The following is a 17500-nucleotide window of genomic DNA, read 5'->3' on the forward strand; positions in this document are numbered from 1 at the left end:
TTGTGGGTGAATCTACCAAAGTTATTGCGATTCTGACGGTTCTACGGCACTCAATTGAAAACGGCTCATTCAACAGATGACCGTTTCAACGATGATGACACGATTCAGCTTTTGATTGATTAGAAATTCATTATAACAGAAGAGAGGAATTTAATAGGATCCAGAGCAACTTGTTATCTCCAGAAAAAAAATATGGTCAGCCTTGTCGCAAATATAATTGTATTGAAATTAACATTTATTATATTGTATCTTTGTTATTTCTCAAGAAAGAAATTAGGTAGGGTTGTAGGCTCAGTCTTCTTTGATTGGTAATTCTGAACCAGGCGGGGACCCAAGCACTAGTCTTGGCCTTTACACAGTTTTTCGTCGATCGTTGCTAAGCAACGCGATGGTACCTTATCTATCATAAGGCGTAATTAATTCGCGAGTTTCCGATTTTGTTCGAGTCATTTGCGGATATTTGTCGGAGGCGAAGCGCAAGTCTCAAGAGTGAGTGAAGCGCAGTCATCGTGATGACTTATGAAAAGGAGGTAGAGCTAACTTAGTTCTGCGAAATCAGATAAATTTCCGCGTATTGTGATTGTGCTTAGACACTTCATAGGCATGATGGGGATTTCATTGCTTTCTGTCTTTGAGTGTTTGTTTATCTCGCCAAGAACTCGTTTTGTTTACGAGCAAGATGGTTCCGTTCACGTTTCCATGAAAGTGCGAGTCAAAAGGGTATGAAAGCAGTGTCAAGGAAAAATATCTCGAAAAACCGTTGTTTGAAGAAGTTATCCTTAACATTGGTATCGATAAACGTAATTAGCAGCACGGAGAATATACCTGCTCTCCCATTTGTTGACGCTCAAAGTATTGAACACTTTGAGCGTCAACATGTGAATGTTTCTTACACTTGCCTGGATGACTCGTAATGCATCTCATTGAAGCGTTCAAATCAAAAAGCGCTTTCTAAACACACTCACAATACCTAGCACTGACCGTGTAATTGCTCTATCTCTTTTCCAAGTCCTTATGTGGCTGGCTGGGCCCCTTTGGCCGTTTCTCTTCGGTGTAATTTGGCACTATTCAAGTTTAATACAGTAGCATATTGTACTTAACAAGTAGCTCTCTATCTTTGTATTTTAGTACGTAATTATGGACAAAGCTTTGTCTTGTATTAATTGCTTGTCCCATCTTGGTTGGTTCTGTGTTGATAACACTGCATGTTATCACTGAACTTGAACTACTATAAATGTTGAAGTCTACGACGAATTAGCCTTTTATGTGGCTCACTTCTTTCAGAGCTCTTCGTATGAGAATGCTGGCTTTGTCCTCCCCCTCTTCCCTCTTCCCCACCCCTCCCCCCACCCAATAGGGAGCTTTAGCACGAGACGCCATCAAGCCACGGCTGAAAGGTGGAAGTAAACATTTCGCATGCCAGAAATGTGGTGTTTTCCAGATCTTTTAACCAACTAATTGTCTCTAATAGCGGAAAGATACGTAACTTCCGGTTACTGTTCGCGGCTCAGAAACGTCACGTGCGTACTCTCTCATATAGTAGCGGACTACAACCGTGTTTCATAGCCTTCGCAAACCAGAACACCATAGTAACTGCTAGTAATAACAATCTGGTCTCAGTCGTTGTGATGTACTTCCTGGTCTAAACTTCTCGAGGACAATAGCTGCCTTATTCATGAAGGGCTCTTAGGTTCAATCTGTTCAATCCAAAATGAAAGAGTGCGTAAATTTTCCGGTACAAGTGACTTCCTCCCATTAAATCCAGCTGATGCAAAAGAAGTTAGTGATATCACTTTCCGTAATGCGCCAGTGACTGTTGGTAAACCAACGTCGTCCGACGCGAAAGTACTGTATCGCTCTGTAAAGGACCCTTCTTTGTTGTTTTAAAGGACGATACCGGTGCGATGCTCTAACCAACTGAGCTATGAAGCCACTGACGTTGGGAGCAGGTCATTTGTGGGTTCTGATGTTCCCGTGCTGAATGAATCAACGAATGAAATGGATCATATATTGAATTGCGTCTCACCCGTAACGCGAGGTCACGGGTACAAAACCCGTTGAAGTCCTGAATTTTTCAGGTCTTCTCTACGCAATTGCGAAAACTGCGTTCATAACTGCGAGGATCATAGCTTCACTTGATTTCATATGCGCAGTTCAATATATGATCCATTTCATTATATTATTTAATTCGTTGATTCATTCATCACGGGAACATTAGAACCGTGGAGTCCGTGAGGAATAAAAGCTTTGTCTTTGCATGCATTGTCTTTGCCCGTCCAGCCTCACACTGAATGAGAGGTTAGACGGGCAAAATCTTTTGTTTCGACATTGAGTGATCTGGATCTATTGTACGGTAAGATTTATCGGCCCGACAAAACGGGCCGACAAATCGTACCGTTTAAACCGGTCTGTGGGAGAAGGTATCCGCTAACCAGTATCACTTGACCATATCGTGGGCTCAAGTTATAGCGGAGCTCTGCTACGCGAAGCGCGTCAGCGGAGCACCATGGGTAAGATTTTTTGGGAAATCTATCCATGCGAGAAATTGGGGTTATGACGTCACGTACGTCCCTACTTCCGTCTGCCCGTACAGACTGTCGGGGTGGATGTGGGGAGACAGGACAGCCTCTGGGGACGGGAGTGTTCGGGCAATTTTCCTTGGCGGGAAATCGCGTGGCAGTGTTACATTTGGCAACCCGAGTTTTTCTGGCGGGAAATCATATCAGTAACGAGCAAGGGGATAAAGAGCAGGAAAGAGCACGAGAGAAGAGGCGACGAAATTTGAGAAATTTAAGCAAAGGAGAGGAAGAGAAAATATCAATGAAAATCAACGTAAAGCTGAGAGAAATAGAGCGAGAGACAAAGCACTTTTTGCAAAGATTAGCTTTCAGGTAACCTTACTGTCAAGGTTGACCTTTTAATTAGTAAAATGTTTTCCTGTTGTTCTAAACTGAAGAGCCTTAGAAGGAGTAAAGATCGTCAGTCAAACGGATAATGTTGTGAAAAAGATTACTGTGCATGTAATTTCAGTTTTAGCTGTTGATTAAATTTTTTAGTTATTGTTTGCCAGGCTTGTGCCTTTGGCAGAAATGGCTTGTACCTATGACAGAAATTATAAAACATTTCGCAACTAATTTCATTTGCATAACCGAATCAGGAGCCCATCATGATTACTGTAATTGAACGGTTCCGGCAATAGACCATTTTATAGTTGTAGCTAAGTTACCTGGCCTACGAATGGAAGCGAGGCTACCCTGTTTTGCTACAAACCTCCGTGCTTTTGTAATGTTAATACGGACAAATTAGAATTACAACAACACAATTTACATGATAAAGCAGTGAGGGCTGTACAATCAATGCAAGGTCACCGGCAGCCTCGCAGCCATTCATAGGCTAGGTCGCTGAGCAAACATATGTAAAATGGCCTAATGAAATGTGTTCTCGACTTCGACGGTCCTTAGTTCAACTGGAAAAAAATTCAGTTCCTTGCCTGAACTGAGAAAATTTTGTTCCATATGCGGACGCTTACTCTAGCAAGCACATCCATGTAATGCTATACACAAGGGACCAAATTCGGTTCCCCCGTTATGGTCTAACTATACAAACAAGGGAGTCGGACATTATTCCAACAACCATTGGGTTCCAGAATAGACAACTGTAACTTGTCGTGAGAAGCCATGTAGACAGATGAGTTAAAATCGTTAGAACACAGGTCTTCACGTCACGATGCAGACGATGGATCCTGCCATAGGTTTTAGGATCTCAAAATCGACGCAGGAGTACGTTTTTGTGGCCGGGTCTCTTTGATGGTTTCGGCAGTTGTATGATATAATACATTTATAACGATAATTAAAGAGGCTTTCAGTATATTTCAAGCGACGAACTAAAGCTGTAGAATGAGTTAATCTTCGGCTATTATGGTACTAGTAGGATTAACCCGACTATATTCCCGGACAAGTCACGAAACTATTTATAAGTAACAACAACAACAACAACAACAACAACAACAACAACATAAACGATGGGTTGGGGAAAGATTTATAAAGTTCCCTTTTTAAAGTCTGCACAAAGCGGTCAGTTCCTTAGTTTCCTTTAGCTCTGCTTTCCTATTCTGACAGAGTTCATTGTCCCGTGATTTTGTATGCCAAGGCGAGTTGATCTTATGTTTTGAAGCCGTGCGTAGGAACGTGGTAATGATCAAAACCCATGATTATCACGAATCACCGACCCGGTTTTCTACATTTTCTTGTACCTCTTTGAATCATGTCGCAAGGCGGTCCTCTTCTCCTAGAATGAGTGACCATCCGGCTTTTTGAAATATCCTGTTGGAAACTTCTGATTTGTAAGGAAAAACGCCCTTGGATTTATGGCCAACGCCTTTCCTGATTAACTAAGTTAGTTTCTACTAAAAGAAACTGTAGTTCTGCGTCGGTGAGAAGAGAAACATGAAAAGTTCGCTTTGGAATTTTAGAATACCCCCTCACTCATTTAAAGCAGTAATCGGTTGGACCCGCACTCCCGCAGTCGAGGACTGTTGAACGATATGGGAGTACAGAACTAGTGCTCCCGCAGTCCCGCAGTCGAGAACTCAGTGAGAGCTATGGCGGTATTTCCCTTTGTATTTGATGTATGTAAATGACTGCAGGAGCAGCTTTTTGGAAGTGAATTGTAAGTGAGGGGTATTCTAGAATCTAGCATTTCCTGCTTTTATGAAACGAGTTGGTAATAAAGGTAAATTAACCAACGGAAGAAAGATATGCGAGCTATCGTTTCTGCGTTGGCCTTCCGGTGATAATTCGCTCGAAGCCGTCAACGCTTAAGGTCGTCAGCTCACAAAGCCTTCATCCAGTAGTACTTAATACCTTTATGAACCCTTTCAGATAACCAAATTCAACTGACTATCTTGTAGCCTGATAGGGTTGGGCATCAACTCTCTCAAGCGGTACAAAAGGAGAAAAAAATAGTGTCCTTACAGTTAAAGATTAACTCGCAGCAAAGAGAGCAAATTTAGCAAGATCCTTCATTTTACATTAAGTAATGTATTTTTTTTTGTGCTCTTCATTTTTCTGCCATGATTGTCTACAATGTAAAGTTTATTTGCGATTTGTCTGAAGATCCGTTTTTCTTTCGAAATTAGCTTGAAGGGTTTTGACTTTCCTTACGTTTTTTACCTTCATTCCTGTTGACCGTGACATCAGCCCGTTTTCTGAGGTCGCTGTCAAAGATTAAGAACATGAAAATTGTCATAATGGCTAAGTATCACATCAATTTAAATCAGTCTTCAATGAGAAATAAAAAATATAGCTCGTAGAGCAAATCGAACGATTCAAACAACAATAGTATCAAGACAGATGTCAGCACAATTTTATAATCTAAGTAAACAAGAAAGATTAAATTCAATTACTGCCGGCAATCAAAGTTAACTTGGACATGCTTGGCTGCTTCCAAGATCAAATGAAATCAGAAACCGTGAAATTCCCGTTTTGTGAAGCTAAAATAGTTTCCGATTCACCCAAAACGTTGTTTGGGGTTGTTAGTTTTAAAAACTATGACGACAATTTACAATAGTATGCAACCAGATTGACACACAGACCGATAGAAATGTGTTTACTCGTGGAATTTGATTCAATATGGTGTCCGATTGCAGCCTTGAAGGAGGCTTGGGTCAGTTGCTTCTATATTGTCCTCGCGACTCGACCAATCACAGCTCGCGGGTGGAATCGGGCCAGCGTCTCTCTGCGCATGTCCATTGTACCCAATCACAAAATTCTCGGTAACTTTGCTGCACGCTGCTTGGTTCTGCTGTTTTCAAGGATTTCCACACAATTGTGACCCAAATTCCTCCACAGAAACATTCCTAACTGAAGCGGAAACTTTTGCAGCCCAAAATTGAGGTATTTGTTGGTTGCCTAATGACATAACGGGTACAAAGAAAGTGTCTCTTTGCCCAATACCCATCTCAGGAAGTGGGCTATCCCTTGGATAGGCATCTCTTGTCACTGTAATGGCGGACGCCGCAGACGAGAATTACCATGTTGAAACTCACAAATCTAAACACAAGCGAGGAGATAGAACTGAAAGACGTCAAAGAGGGGTAAATCGACACGGGGATGGTATTGATGGAACTCCATCCCCAGCGAAGGAACGCAATAATCCCGGTCTGGATGACAGTGGAGTCACAAATGACTGTGCAAGCAGTGTCGACCGAGAGTCAGGGAGACGAGAGAGAAGAGATAGGCGTAAACCTAAAGAAGATGGAGAAACAAATGCTAACGACGAAGCGTCTGTAGAGGGGGCCACAGCAGCCCCGGAGGAATCATCGCCAAAGAAAAGCCTCAAAAAGGATAGAAAAAGCGAAAACAGCGCGCACAAGAGGCAACAAAAGAGGCATCTCAGAGAGAAACGTCGGTCGACAGGAGTTGTTATAATGCCCGCCGGTGCAGATGCGGATGTGAGTAACTCTATGATGTTTTTGTTTTTACATCTGTTACTCTGTCATATCTTATGTTGAGGTATTTTGGGCAATTAGGGCAGGTGAGTCAGTATCCCAGACGATTTTCTGTGCGAATTTACTGAACGTCGGTGATGTATAGGAATTCTGTCTCTTTCCTTTAGTGTCTTGCATTACACAACACGATTATAGGGTTAAAGAAATTACGGACTTTGGCGAAAGTCATCTGGTATTTTAGGCGTCAATTATATTTGAGTTCGCTTGATCTCTAAACGCTGAATTATCTTATACCAGATGCTGGTAAGAAGTTACACGTACGTTGTCTCTGTATGCATATGCATATGAATGAATTTGGACTTAGTAGTTGTAACTTATTATAATTCTATTTGATGTTCGACATTGGGAAATTTAAACAATGAATGAAAATCAATTGATCTCTAGTGGTTTTTGAGCTAAAGTGATAAGTCTGCCGCAGTGGACGAGAGTAAATTTCACCGTAATTGTACTGTAATCTTAAAAGATGTACTCGCGACACTCAAGAAAATTATAGCGCCGCTGCACTCTAACCAAGAAGCAAAATTTGTTTCGGACATTTGGCGTTTTTATTCGTGCTAATCAAGTGAAAGTCAAAGTTAATGAAAATGTGCCGTTTTAGCAATAAATTTGGTCTAAAATTGTAAATTCGAGAATGTTGCACTCCATGTACGCAGGACTCGAACAACGTACGAGAATCAAATGGTGTGAATAGATGTAAACTAATTTTTTTCAACAATTCAGCTCTCTACAAACTAATTTTTAAACAGTCTGTACGCTATTTATGTGAAAGTCACATTAAGAAATAGACTTTCGAAAAGTACTTACGATCTTCGAAATTTTGTTGTTCGATACTGATGGACTTGTCAAGCGTGAACACATGTGCTGTATTTTTTTAGTCAGATTTTTTATTTGCGATATGATGGTAAGAGTCACGAATGCCAATCTTTTTAGGACTCATTTTTGGACTTGTACCAGAAAATTCTCGGCAGTAGTTTTAATTGATCTTTATGAATGTTGATTCTTGTGTACGAACATCACCGAATCATATGACACCTCTCAGCAGCGTAAACTTGATGTATACCGTAGAAGTTGGAGCTAGGAAATTAAAGTTGGAATCGTTGTCTTTTCGTTTTTAGAGCGAAGATGAGGATGCCATAACAAAGCAAGTGAAGTCCAACACGCAACAGAATGAACAAGCAAATGACGATGAAGATCAGATTGAGGTATGCACTATGTGAAACCAGCCATTGTCTTGTTTTGTGCAATTCTTAGGGTTGTTCATTGATATCTGTGTTTTGGAGATTTCCACCTGTGTCTTTTGTTTATAATTGAAAATCTGAAGTTGGTTAAGCCTGCATACATGTAGTTCCCACTGTCCTCCTGGTTACTTTTGTGAATCATAAGGATCAATTTTTGCAATACTTGGATTTAGTTGCATTCTAATAGACCAAAATTAGGACACTATTTTTAGGACCCTGAAAGGTTGTGAAATCCGTGGATTTGGTTGCAGACAAAAAGGTCTATTCTACTGCATTTGTATATGAATTTACCAAAGACATTCACTCTGATTTTTTGTCTGTGTTTGATAAACTGATCATGATACAAGACAAAGTCTAGTTGTGCAGACTGTAAAATGCATTCCTTGGAAACATGATAGTATCACGAAGATAAAAAGTCTATTTAACTATTCTGGTGTAAATTTAAATGCTTTTTTATGGAAGCTCTCCTTCTGTCATGTTTAGTTGATGGGTTGCGACGTCTCTTGAGCAACGACAGATGTTAGGTGTTTGTGAATATTTCTGCCATTTTGCAGTAGTTCTCTAGAGTTTCAAACATCCCTCAAGTTTTTGAGTTGTAAAAGTTGTTTTGAATCAGGAACAAGGATTGTTTTGTCTAAAAATGGTAAACATAAATACCCTTGCTCCTACATTTCCATTTGTTTTCATTTTTTGAAATTATTATTTGCTTGTCAAAATTTCTGTTTTGGTTATTGTCAGTCTTTGAACCGTTTTTAAATGTAACAAACATTTTTTAATGCTTTGCTGTCAAGTGCTTCATTTAAAAAAAAATGTAATAACTTGTAAAGTGTATCCTTATTGTTACATTTAAGAGTTTTTATATCCCTTAATTTGTTCAAAAGCTTAAATGGAGTTTTATTTATAATTCTGGAATATCTGTTTTGCTTCTTGAGTTTCTAGACATCTCCAATCCTTAATTTAGAAGCTTTACCAGATTAGCAGATTTTTTTCTTGCCAGAACATTCCCATAGTATATCTCCTTATTTGGGAATTAGGGAAAAAGATGTGGACTATCACACTATACTGTAGTTATTTATTGAAGGTGTTTGTGTTCTTTTGGACGACTAAGTAACTGTAATTCTTTGAACAGTGGTAGAGCATAGGGTACTTCTGGTAAAACAAATTATACACCTTATATTCTGAGCAACTCACTGTAATTTGAACAATTTATTATCTTGGTTTTTGTTGTGAACAAACCTGTCTTACAAGATAGGGCTTTTAGAACTTGGAGCTACCTAATTGCTCCTGTTAATTGGTTGAGTAGTATTACTTTAAAGAGGTGTTTCTTTTGGTCGGCTCCATCTCATCTGTGTACAGAGAGGTCTTTTTTTGAATAGCCCTTACCCCCTTCCTAACTGCAGTGCTTGGCTAAGTAATTTTGTGGTGTTCTCTGTTGTTAAAAATACTGTGACCTTTGAAAGGTCAGCTGTTTTAAAAATTGAGATCACTAGTTGGTTTGTATTGTCATGGCATGGTGGTAAGAGCTCTGGCTTAGTTTCCTTTTTGTGCCTCACATGCTGCTCTTGACCTCAGTCATTCAAAATCTATATAGTGTCTTCCAGGGGAAAACTCACTTAAGTCAAGAGGATAAGGCAAGTCAAGATCATTTGAGTAATCCACTGGAAAGTGATTTATCTGTGGTAAAGCATTATCTACCTTTCAAACAAGCAGGCCTGGACTTGGTGTGCAGTTTTTCCTTTTGGTACTTTTGGTTTCCTTTCTAAATGAAAGTGATCATTGCAGTTAATGGTGCGTTTGAACTTGGGCAGTTGCAGTTGCGCAAAAATCTAGGCTTGCATGCAATGGTCGAAATTAGCAAAAACTCCTGGTTGTCCCTGTTTAAAAAGCCGGACAACCAAATCTGTGAATTTGGTTGCCCTAATAAATCCTTGGTTGTCCATTGGGAAACCCACTGTGATAAATGTATGCATGGCAATCAAGCTTAATTATCCCATAGTTCTCAGTGTGCACCTGTGTGTTTTTAGTTGGCATTTTCAAAATGATGTCTTTGATCTCCTATGCCTACATGTTGGTGATAATGGCTCTTCATTTCCCTATCTGACAATGTTCTGTAAAAGCTACAGATATTCAAAACATGGGGGAAGTGCTCAGCCATAGCAATTCAATTATTATTAACATCACACTACTATTGCATTTTCTTTTTTTCGCTGAGTTGTCTGTTATTTTTTCCTCAGGCAACCAGCCCTTTTATTTTGCGATTGCACTGCAATCTCCTCAAGTTTAGTTTGTTTTTTCCTTTACCTCATATTATTACTGTAGCAGTTACTATGAGTGGGTCATTTTCTTTCCTTTTGTTTTTTTGCAGGCTACTCCCAGTAATGATGGGTAAGAAAATTTTGCTTCATTAACTATTTTTGGTAATGTCCCTTTAAAAATCTTCATGGCATATATGTGTGTCTACTTAGCAAATAGATCTCATGTTTCTGTGTGTCTGTTCAGTAATAGATCACTGGTGATTTCAAATTGTGGCAAGGACAAAAAGTGGTGCCGAGTGTGTCACTGATGTTCTTACCTCATTTTTTATGTCTTCTGTGATCTACTACTGGACAGATGCACAGAAACATGGAATGATTTTGTTTTACATAATAAAGACTTAAAGGTTTTTTTTATGGTGACACCAGCTCTGCATCTGTCCTCCAATCATTGGTGAGAAACAATCAAAATGCATGCATTATTGAGTATATTATATAATTAGATTTGACCATGCAGCTCATTACCAAAATGTACAAAACATTGCTTCATTTTCCTCATATATCCTTACATCTAACACTCGAGCCCAATAAGTTTACTTGTTGCCAATAGATGTGGTTTCCAGAGCCAGGTAAGCTGGATAAAAAAAGTTTACTTGCCATAGTTGTCGGCCTGTAAGAGGATCTTTGACAAAGAGATTTTGAGGAGCTTTGGACTTAATCCTACTCTTTAGAAGGTCACTCTCACCAGGAAACTTCCAATTGCAGTCAAGAGATATTATCTTAATGTGTTCTTTTTGAGTGTAGCTTCTTTGTTACCTTTAATTAATTGTACTGAATTTTTGTACTTCTCCTCAGCACCAACAACAGAATAGAGCAGAAGGTGGTAAGTAATAATGTTTTCTAGATAGTTGATGTATCCTGAGGTAAATGCTAAATTTTGGAAGTTTTTTGTTTTAATCCACATTTGCTTTAAGGTTACTGCTAACCTTTTCGGTCTCGAATTTTTCAAAATTTTAAAAATCTCTCATAGGATAGCTCATTATATTTGCTTTCTTCTAAAAAAGAAATTATTTGAAAATGTTTTTTCTGTTGTGGAGTTATTGCAAATTTTGTGTTTTTCGTGAGTAAAATGTTAATCCCCCAAGGTGTCATGAGATTTCAACACTCGTCAACACTTTAGGCCTCCCATACAGTTTGATGCGGGATTGCATCTGGGTATTCACTTTCTTGCATGCTGAGTTTGCCATGTATTTGTAGTCGATGCGGTTGTGTTAAAGGAATGTGCGATGCGATATCATCCTTACTAGGCCATGAAACCACAAAACGAGGAGAGAAATTAAAACGGGAAAGTTCTCCCTGGGTAAAAAGTAAGAAAAAGACCAGGGCTAAGAAAAAGAAAGATTCCTTCGAGGAAACAAAGAAAACTCAGCTCGCTGCTAGCGACAATGGCTAAGTGTGCAATCAGGTATAAATAATCTATGGCCAATGATGCAGCGCTGAACGCGAATTCAAAACAGTTTTGTCACAAACCCTCTTCAGGGGGCCCCGTTGCCTCGGTTTTCATTGGTCAGCGGCATTGTAGCGGCATGACCACATTCACACCTGCATTCGCAACGTGTGAAAACATGTAAGATTTATTTTTCCAGGAATAGCTCCTCTTCAAGTAAATTTATAGGATATGTAGATTTGCCGGATTTTTACGAAATTTGGCCAAAGTGATCAGTGGGTATTGGTGCAGGAAAGTGTGTTGGGCTTTTAAAAAATTCAAAATATTTTTATTTGACGCATCTCTGCTTGTCGCGAAATGGAGAATTTTCTATTGGTCAACTTCAAAGTTTATTTTCTCAGAAACCATTGGGAAGATCCTAGAAGCAGTTTGGTAGCTTATAAAGTGCTGATTGATATAGTAGAGTTTGTTTGGTTTGTAATGCAAAGGCAGGTAATTCAGCGAAGTGAACATGTATGCTTTTGAGTTTGAAGCTTCACGCACACTAAAGAAAGCCATAATAAACTTAAAATGTTGATACATTCAGATTCTTCATTTTATTACCTTTTCGGTGATATATAGTTTGTTGGAGTTTTACCTATAATATCATGGGTGACAAATTACTCCTTAATTTAGGCGCGACATTTCAGCGTTAATTTATAATTTCACATGTGAAAATACAAAATTGCCATTGTAACATCTCTTGTATCTCAATCAGAGCCAAGATGGTGTCTAGATTTAAGACAGTGACCATTGAAGAAGTTACGAAATTAAAAGAAGCGGCAGAAAATTTAAGTTTTTGAGAAGTGGTGTGACGAAAATAGCCTTGAGAAGAACCTGGAGATGATTCTTCCCGAGCAGTTGGATAAAGTACTCGAGCGATTTTACAATTACGGTTGCGAGCGTAATTTGTCACCCACGACATTAAAAGAATTTTGACAAAACGCGCATGAAATTATTTTCTAATTTCACTCGTCGCCATTTGATTACGCATACAAATAACACGCTTACGAAAGATTTCCTGGAAGGCACCCCAAAAGGTTACCAGTAACCTTAAAAGGAATAAAGTGGTTTTCATGTACATGTGAAAGTTGGGAAAAAGTTAGAATAATAATTATTAGTTGAGCTCCGGCGTGCGCACGGAGCACCATGGGTAAGAAAATATGGTATGACTGTATGACTGTCCACTCCTCCATGTATGCTAGTGTGACCAGTATCACATGACGGGCTCAAGTTTAGAGCTCATTGAGGCAGCCATACTCCGGCTAGTTCACAGCGTACATCTTTGATATTGGACATCCATGTTATTGTCAATTGACACCTGTCAAAACAACGTATCCGCTGACCATGTGACCATGTGGCTGGCTCAAATTTGGAACTCGTTGAGGTCAGCTGTTTTTTTTATTAAGTTGACCACTGACCAAGTACTGGGTTTCGATTGGATTGCTAGGTCAAGCTAGGTTAACTTATTGTGAGAATAAATAACCCGGGAGCTGTGCTTTTAGGCTTAACTAAATCCATATATTATTTGTTTTGCTTTAATGCCTTAATATGTGGAATGACTCAAAAGTGTCACACCACATCCACGACTTATCAGGGGTATTAAAAGCTATTTGTTTTACATTACACCTTTATACCACTCACAACTTTATTAAACAAGCAACAAGTACACAGACAAAGTTCTTGAAACCCAAGAGTAGTTGTCAGGAAAAAGAACTCAGAGGTCTGTCTAATTGATATGCAAAAGTATGACCTAAGTGTGTAGAACAAATTTAAGTGAAAAAAAAATCATTACGGCTTACCGCACTGACCAAGGAAACAAAGTACAACAAGTAAGGAAGCATTGTCTCTTGGAAATCACATTGTTTGAGAATGCACATCTGAAATACATCTGGTAATACTGGCACATTGGTAGCATACGAGAAATGTAGTAACCTCCATTGTTTGATGCTATCTTTTCCTAACAATTTTTTTTTTATTTTCAGCAAAAAGATAGTCAAACTATTCAAACACAACAATTGCTTGAAAAAATAGATGATTATGAAGCTCAACTAGAAGACTACAAATCTGAGCTTGATAAAGTCAACAAGGTTAGGATTACTTATTCTTCTTTGTAGAAACTGGCTCGACAACATGTATAAATATCCTTTTTTGTTTGTTTCTTCAATATACCATCCCAGAAGTTCAAATGTGAATCAACAGTTGTTTTTTCATCTCTGTCATCAGTCAGATTCATGACAGCAGTTGACAGATGGTTTAACAGAGAAACCATTGAACAAACGGTATCAAAATCTGCCAATCACATACCATGGTATTCCCTTAAACAATAAAATTTAGTAGAACTATTTCTGGACCTAGAGCTTTAAACGTGTAGCAATGTAGTAATAAGGTACCCCTAGGATAGACTGGCAAGATCTTCAGGATGCAAAACTATGTGCACATCAGCGAGAGCTCACTCAGCTTGTCTGATTTAACAGTTATATTTGTTCCTAATGATCAAGTACAGAGTCTCAAACCCAACAGTTTGAAGTTAATGGCTTTGCTTGACTTTCTTTACTGCGTGTAACGTGTATATATGTACCTTGTTATGAATTAAAGTTCCTTCTGTTTCTTTTCTGGCAGGAACTGGACCAGCTACGAATAGATAACAACCGGCTGAAGGATGAAAACAGTTCTTTATTACGTGTTATAAGTCAATTATCGTCTATGAAACCAATGAAGTAGTTCCAGATGTGGTATTTTGCCATTTATTTGGCTGCCATAGAATTATTTTTGTGAGCTGATTTAGTCAAATGGACAGCCATTCTGCTAGGAACACAACTCATTCTGGAAAGGATTGCAAATTTGGAACCAAAGACTGACACTGCTGTCAATTTATTGCCAGTGTTGTGCTGCAATCAGTTGCTCCAAAATGGGGAATGGTATATTTCCATGTTGGACTGTGTTCCACAGTTTATATGGCATTACAAGTTACAGGCTGTTTTTAATGAAGTACATACATGTAACTGTTGGTAATAATCTTAAGTTTGTTGTTACAGAAGGAAAGTTAGAAGAGATCAAGCAAACTTGAGGTTCATGTATCTGTTTTGTAGTCTACAAGACAAATGCCGACCCATGGTGTAACATTGTAGATAGTATGAGAATCAATGCCTTGTGGGTATGCTTGAAAAAGAACAACGATATGTTGTAAGTGTCCCGGATATTGTGGAAATTCTCGTCCCGGGGTTTCATATAATCCATATTCTCATGTTGAATAGAACATTTTACAGTTCCAAGGTGAGTGACTAGTCCTGCAAAAGGCACCATTTGCAGTAATTCAAATGATGCTTTTCTCATGCTAAATGGCACTGAATGTGCTGTTCTGTTCCAAATGGCACCGATCATGCTGTTTATTGCATTACTAGAAGGAAAGTACAATTTAGCGAGATTTGTATAAAAAGATAATGGCCTCCAATCTCTCTTTTATCTTAAGGTCGATCAATGGTCTTTTCACTATTTCTTCCTCAAGTACTCTTGTCATTTTTCTTCTTTTTAAATGTCTTGTCATGTAAAGGTGCATGCAAAGGTGTAAGGAGGAGAAGGGAGGGTGGGGTTGTGGGTTTTGCACAATAGTCCCTTGTTGAGTGTAGGTGTTCCTCTCTTAAAAAGGATCTCTGCTGGTGTTAATTCTGCCATTGGGATATACATTAAGATAAATTATATGTAATTGCACAAATTGGTCTTCCAGGCAAGCATGCAGACCTGTAGTTCTACTTGATGAAAATGTTGTTTTCTTTTGAAGGGGAGACAATTAGTTTGGCGTCAATGGACTCAGACAAAAAATAATAATTATCGTTTGTGTGAGCCCTTCAAGATAATTTTTAAAAAAATATTTGATGGCAATAATATTATTGTCATGTATTGGATTATTTGTTGTGCGTTAGTTTGTCAGCCCCCAAAAAAATAATGGGCCGAAGCCAAATAAGATTTCATGACAAAATGAATGTCTGCTTTAGCCTGTCCAGAACAATGTTAAGTGTACGTACATGTAACAATCATTGACCTGTACATGTTGCTAAGAAATAAGCACGGTTTCCAGAGTACATCTTTAAAAGAATAGTATTGGATTTAAACCCTTGTTTTTTCTGTGTTAAGTAGCACAAATTTTCCAGAAATCTGACTTTAGCTTCAATCTTGTAGAATGGTACTAGTAACCTCAGATTAAAGAACTGTTTTTCACACCGTTAAGAAAAGCATGGTTGGGAAAAACAATACAGCGACAGAAAGAATAATTACCTATTGAACCTGTTACTTTTTGCCTTTGGATCCAAGTCTTTGATTAGTTGGACTTTAGGCCATTCATTGATAGAGGGTGAATTACAAGGTGTTTATGGCACTTATCCGCCGAGTAGTTCCCTGTGCAATTAGACTTTCGAAAGTCTCGTCGGTCGCAAATCCACTTCGCGTACGAAAAATCACGATTCGCTCGCCAAAACATTTTCTCCTGGGATTATCGTGAGGTCGACTTGCGGCAAGTCTACCATTCAATGAACAGCCCCATCTACCAATCAGATACGGGCCGGGCTGAAATGTTCTCCAAAAAAGGGAATTTCAAGAAAGTTTCATACATTGTTGCAAACTCCGAGAATTGTTGAAGGAAGTAATACATTTCATTTTGTGTTTCTGCTTCGAGCAAAGGCACTATGACCTAGATAGATATAAACCACTTGGGAAAGTTATTCCGGTAATTTTCTGGTGATCACTGAAACATCTTAAGGCAATACTTTCTTCAAGAAAAATTGAAAATTGGGAGAAACTTGTCTCCCAATCAAGAATTAAACAATCCTTTTGGAAAACAGAAACACAGTGATAGTAGTCACTGAATATAAATTGCAAACACGAAAGGAGCATGGTGCAAAAGTTCTATTCGTTAAAAATAATCACGTTAAGAAATCATTTCATCGTTCTTTGTTCCACTCAGCACATTTCCTCCACTGTAATTTCAAATATCTGTCTCCTCCTTTTAAACCACGCTTTTGGATTAAGTCATCCAGAGCTTAAAGTGATGTCGAGGATATGAAAATGCTCCGAATGTACTGCACGAGTTTCTATTATGTGAGCTTCGACCGGGATGAGGATAAGAATGCTCACCGTTGTCGCGGGTGGGGAGGAGGTGGATCTGGTAAGGCACAATGTGCCTGGCTAGAATACCAGGTAACTGAGGAAAAAGTGGCGTGAAGGGGATATCATTCCCTTCACCCAGCGCCCATTATGTTCTGAATGGCTTTTCTAAATCCCGGCACTGGTCGTGCTAAAAAAACATTGGCCCCATTCGCCCTTGTCACACGGCGGCCATATTGTCCCGGGAGACCAAAAAAGCTTTGTTTTACAACGCCGAGCCTCACCCCCATGGTTTCCACCGCGAGGCTTGGCGTGGTAAAACAAAGCTCTTTTGGCCTCCCGGGACAATATGGCCGCCGTGTGACAAGGGCGAAATTGCCAGTCAAAATTAGTCACATTGACCCAATTATATCCTGACAACTTTCGCTTTAATCTTATTATTTTGAAGATCGCACATGTCGAAATGGTATGTCTAATCCCCCGGCTGTCTATCTCACCGGTAACTCTCTTATTTCGTATCCTAACATGTTTGCAAATTAGATGTCTTTCTCAGCTTATACACACGAGAGCTTGGACTTCTTCGCTTTAAAAGAACATTAACTGCAAGGCATAAATCCTGAAAAACCTTTTCCTATGTTTACCCACTTGTGTTTTGTTAGCTTTCCTCCCTCAAAACGGAAAGAAAAACCTTTTCTTAAAAAGTTGTTCACGTGAGACGATCACAGTCAACATTCGAAAATAACTTCACGCCTTTGATCAAAGGTTTATTGATATCTACTTTGTGCCCTTATAACAGACTGCGGCTCACAAAGGAATACTTTCTCCTGTCCCCTCCCCTGATCTCCAATCGTCCCTTTAGGACATAGTTCTCTACTTTTTCGCCGTGTTTTCTTTCTTAATCGAATCGTGACATATA

The 17500-nt window shown here is 39.0% G+C and overlaps 3 protein-coding genes across 7 annotated transcripts in view; 2 read left to right on the forward strand and 1 right to left on the reverse strand.

Moving 5' to 3' along the window:
* LOC138042700 (protein phosphatase 1 regulatory subunit 12A-like) overlaps positions 1 to 1254 on the forward strand; it is a 27884-nt gene extending 26630 nt beyond the window's left edge. For all 3 annotated transcript variants that reach the window (XM_068888670.1, XM_068888668.1, XM_068888669.1), the window contains one exon: positions 1 to 1254. This exon is cut by the window's left edge and continues 925 nt beyond it. The gene's annotated coding sequence lies outside the window, so the exon portion shown is untranslated.
* Positions 1255 to 5748: 4494 nt separating this feature from the next.
* On the forward strand, positions 5749 to 15758 carry LOC138042701 (PRKC apoptosis WT1 regulator protein-like). The gene is made up of 6 exons (XM_068888672.1): positions 5749 to 6451; positions 7624 to 7710; positions 10112 to 10131; positions 10854 to 10881; positions 13470 to 13574; positions 14107 to 15758. Exons 1-6 carry the CDS (start codon positions 6005 to 6007, stop codon positions 14206 to 14208), a joined length of 789 nt encoding a protein of 262 aa, XP_068744773.1. The 5' UTR covers positions 5749 to 6004; the 3' UTR covers positions 14209 to 15758.
* Positions 15759 to 17327: 1569 nt separating this feature from the next.
* LOC138042703 (ras-related and estrogen-regulated growth inhibitor-like) overlaps positions 17328 to 17500 on the reverse strand; it is a 13894-nt gene continuing 13721 nt past the window's right edge. For all 3 annotated transcript variants that reach the window (XM_068888674.1, XM_068888676.1, XM_068888675.1), the window contains one exon: positions 17328 to 17500. This exon is cut by the window's right edge and continues 569 nt beyond it. The gene's annotated coding sequence lies outside the window, so the exon portion shown is untranslated.

This window comes from Montipora capricornis, chromosome 3, assembly GCF_036669925.1.
Source record: "Montipora capricornis isolate CH-2021 chromosome 3, ASM3666992v2, whole genome shotgun sequence".
NCBI lineage: Eukaryota > Metazoa > Cnidaria > Anthozoa > Scleractinia > Acroporidae > Montipora > Montipora capricornis.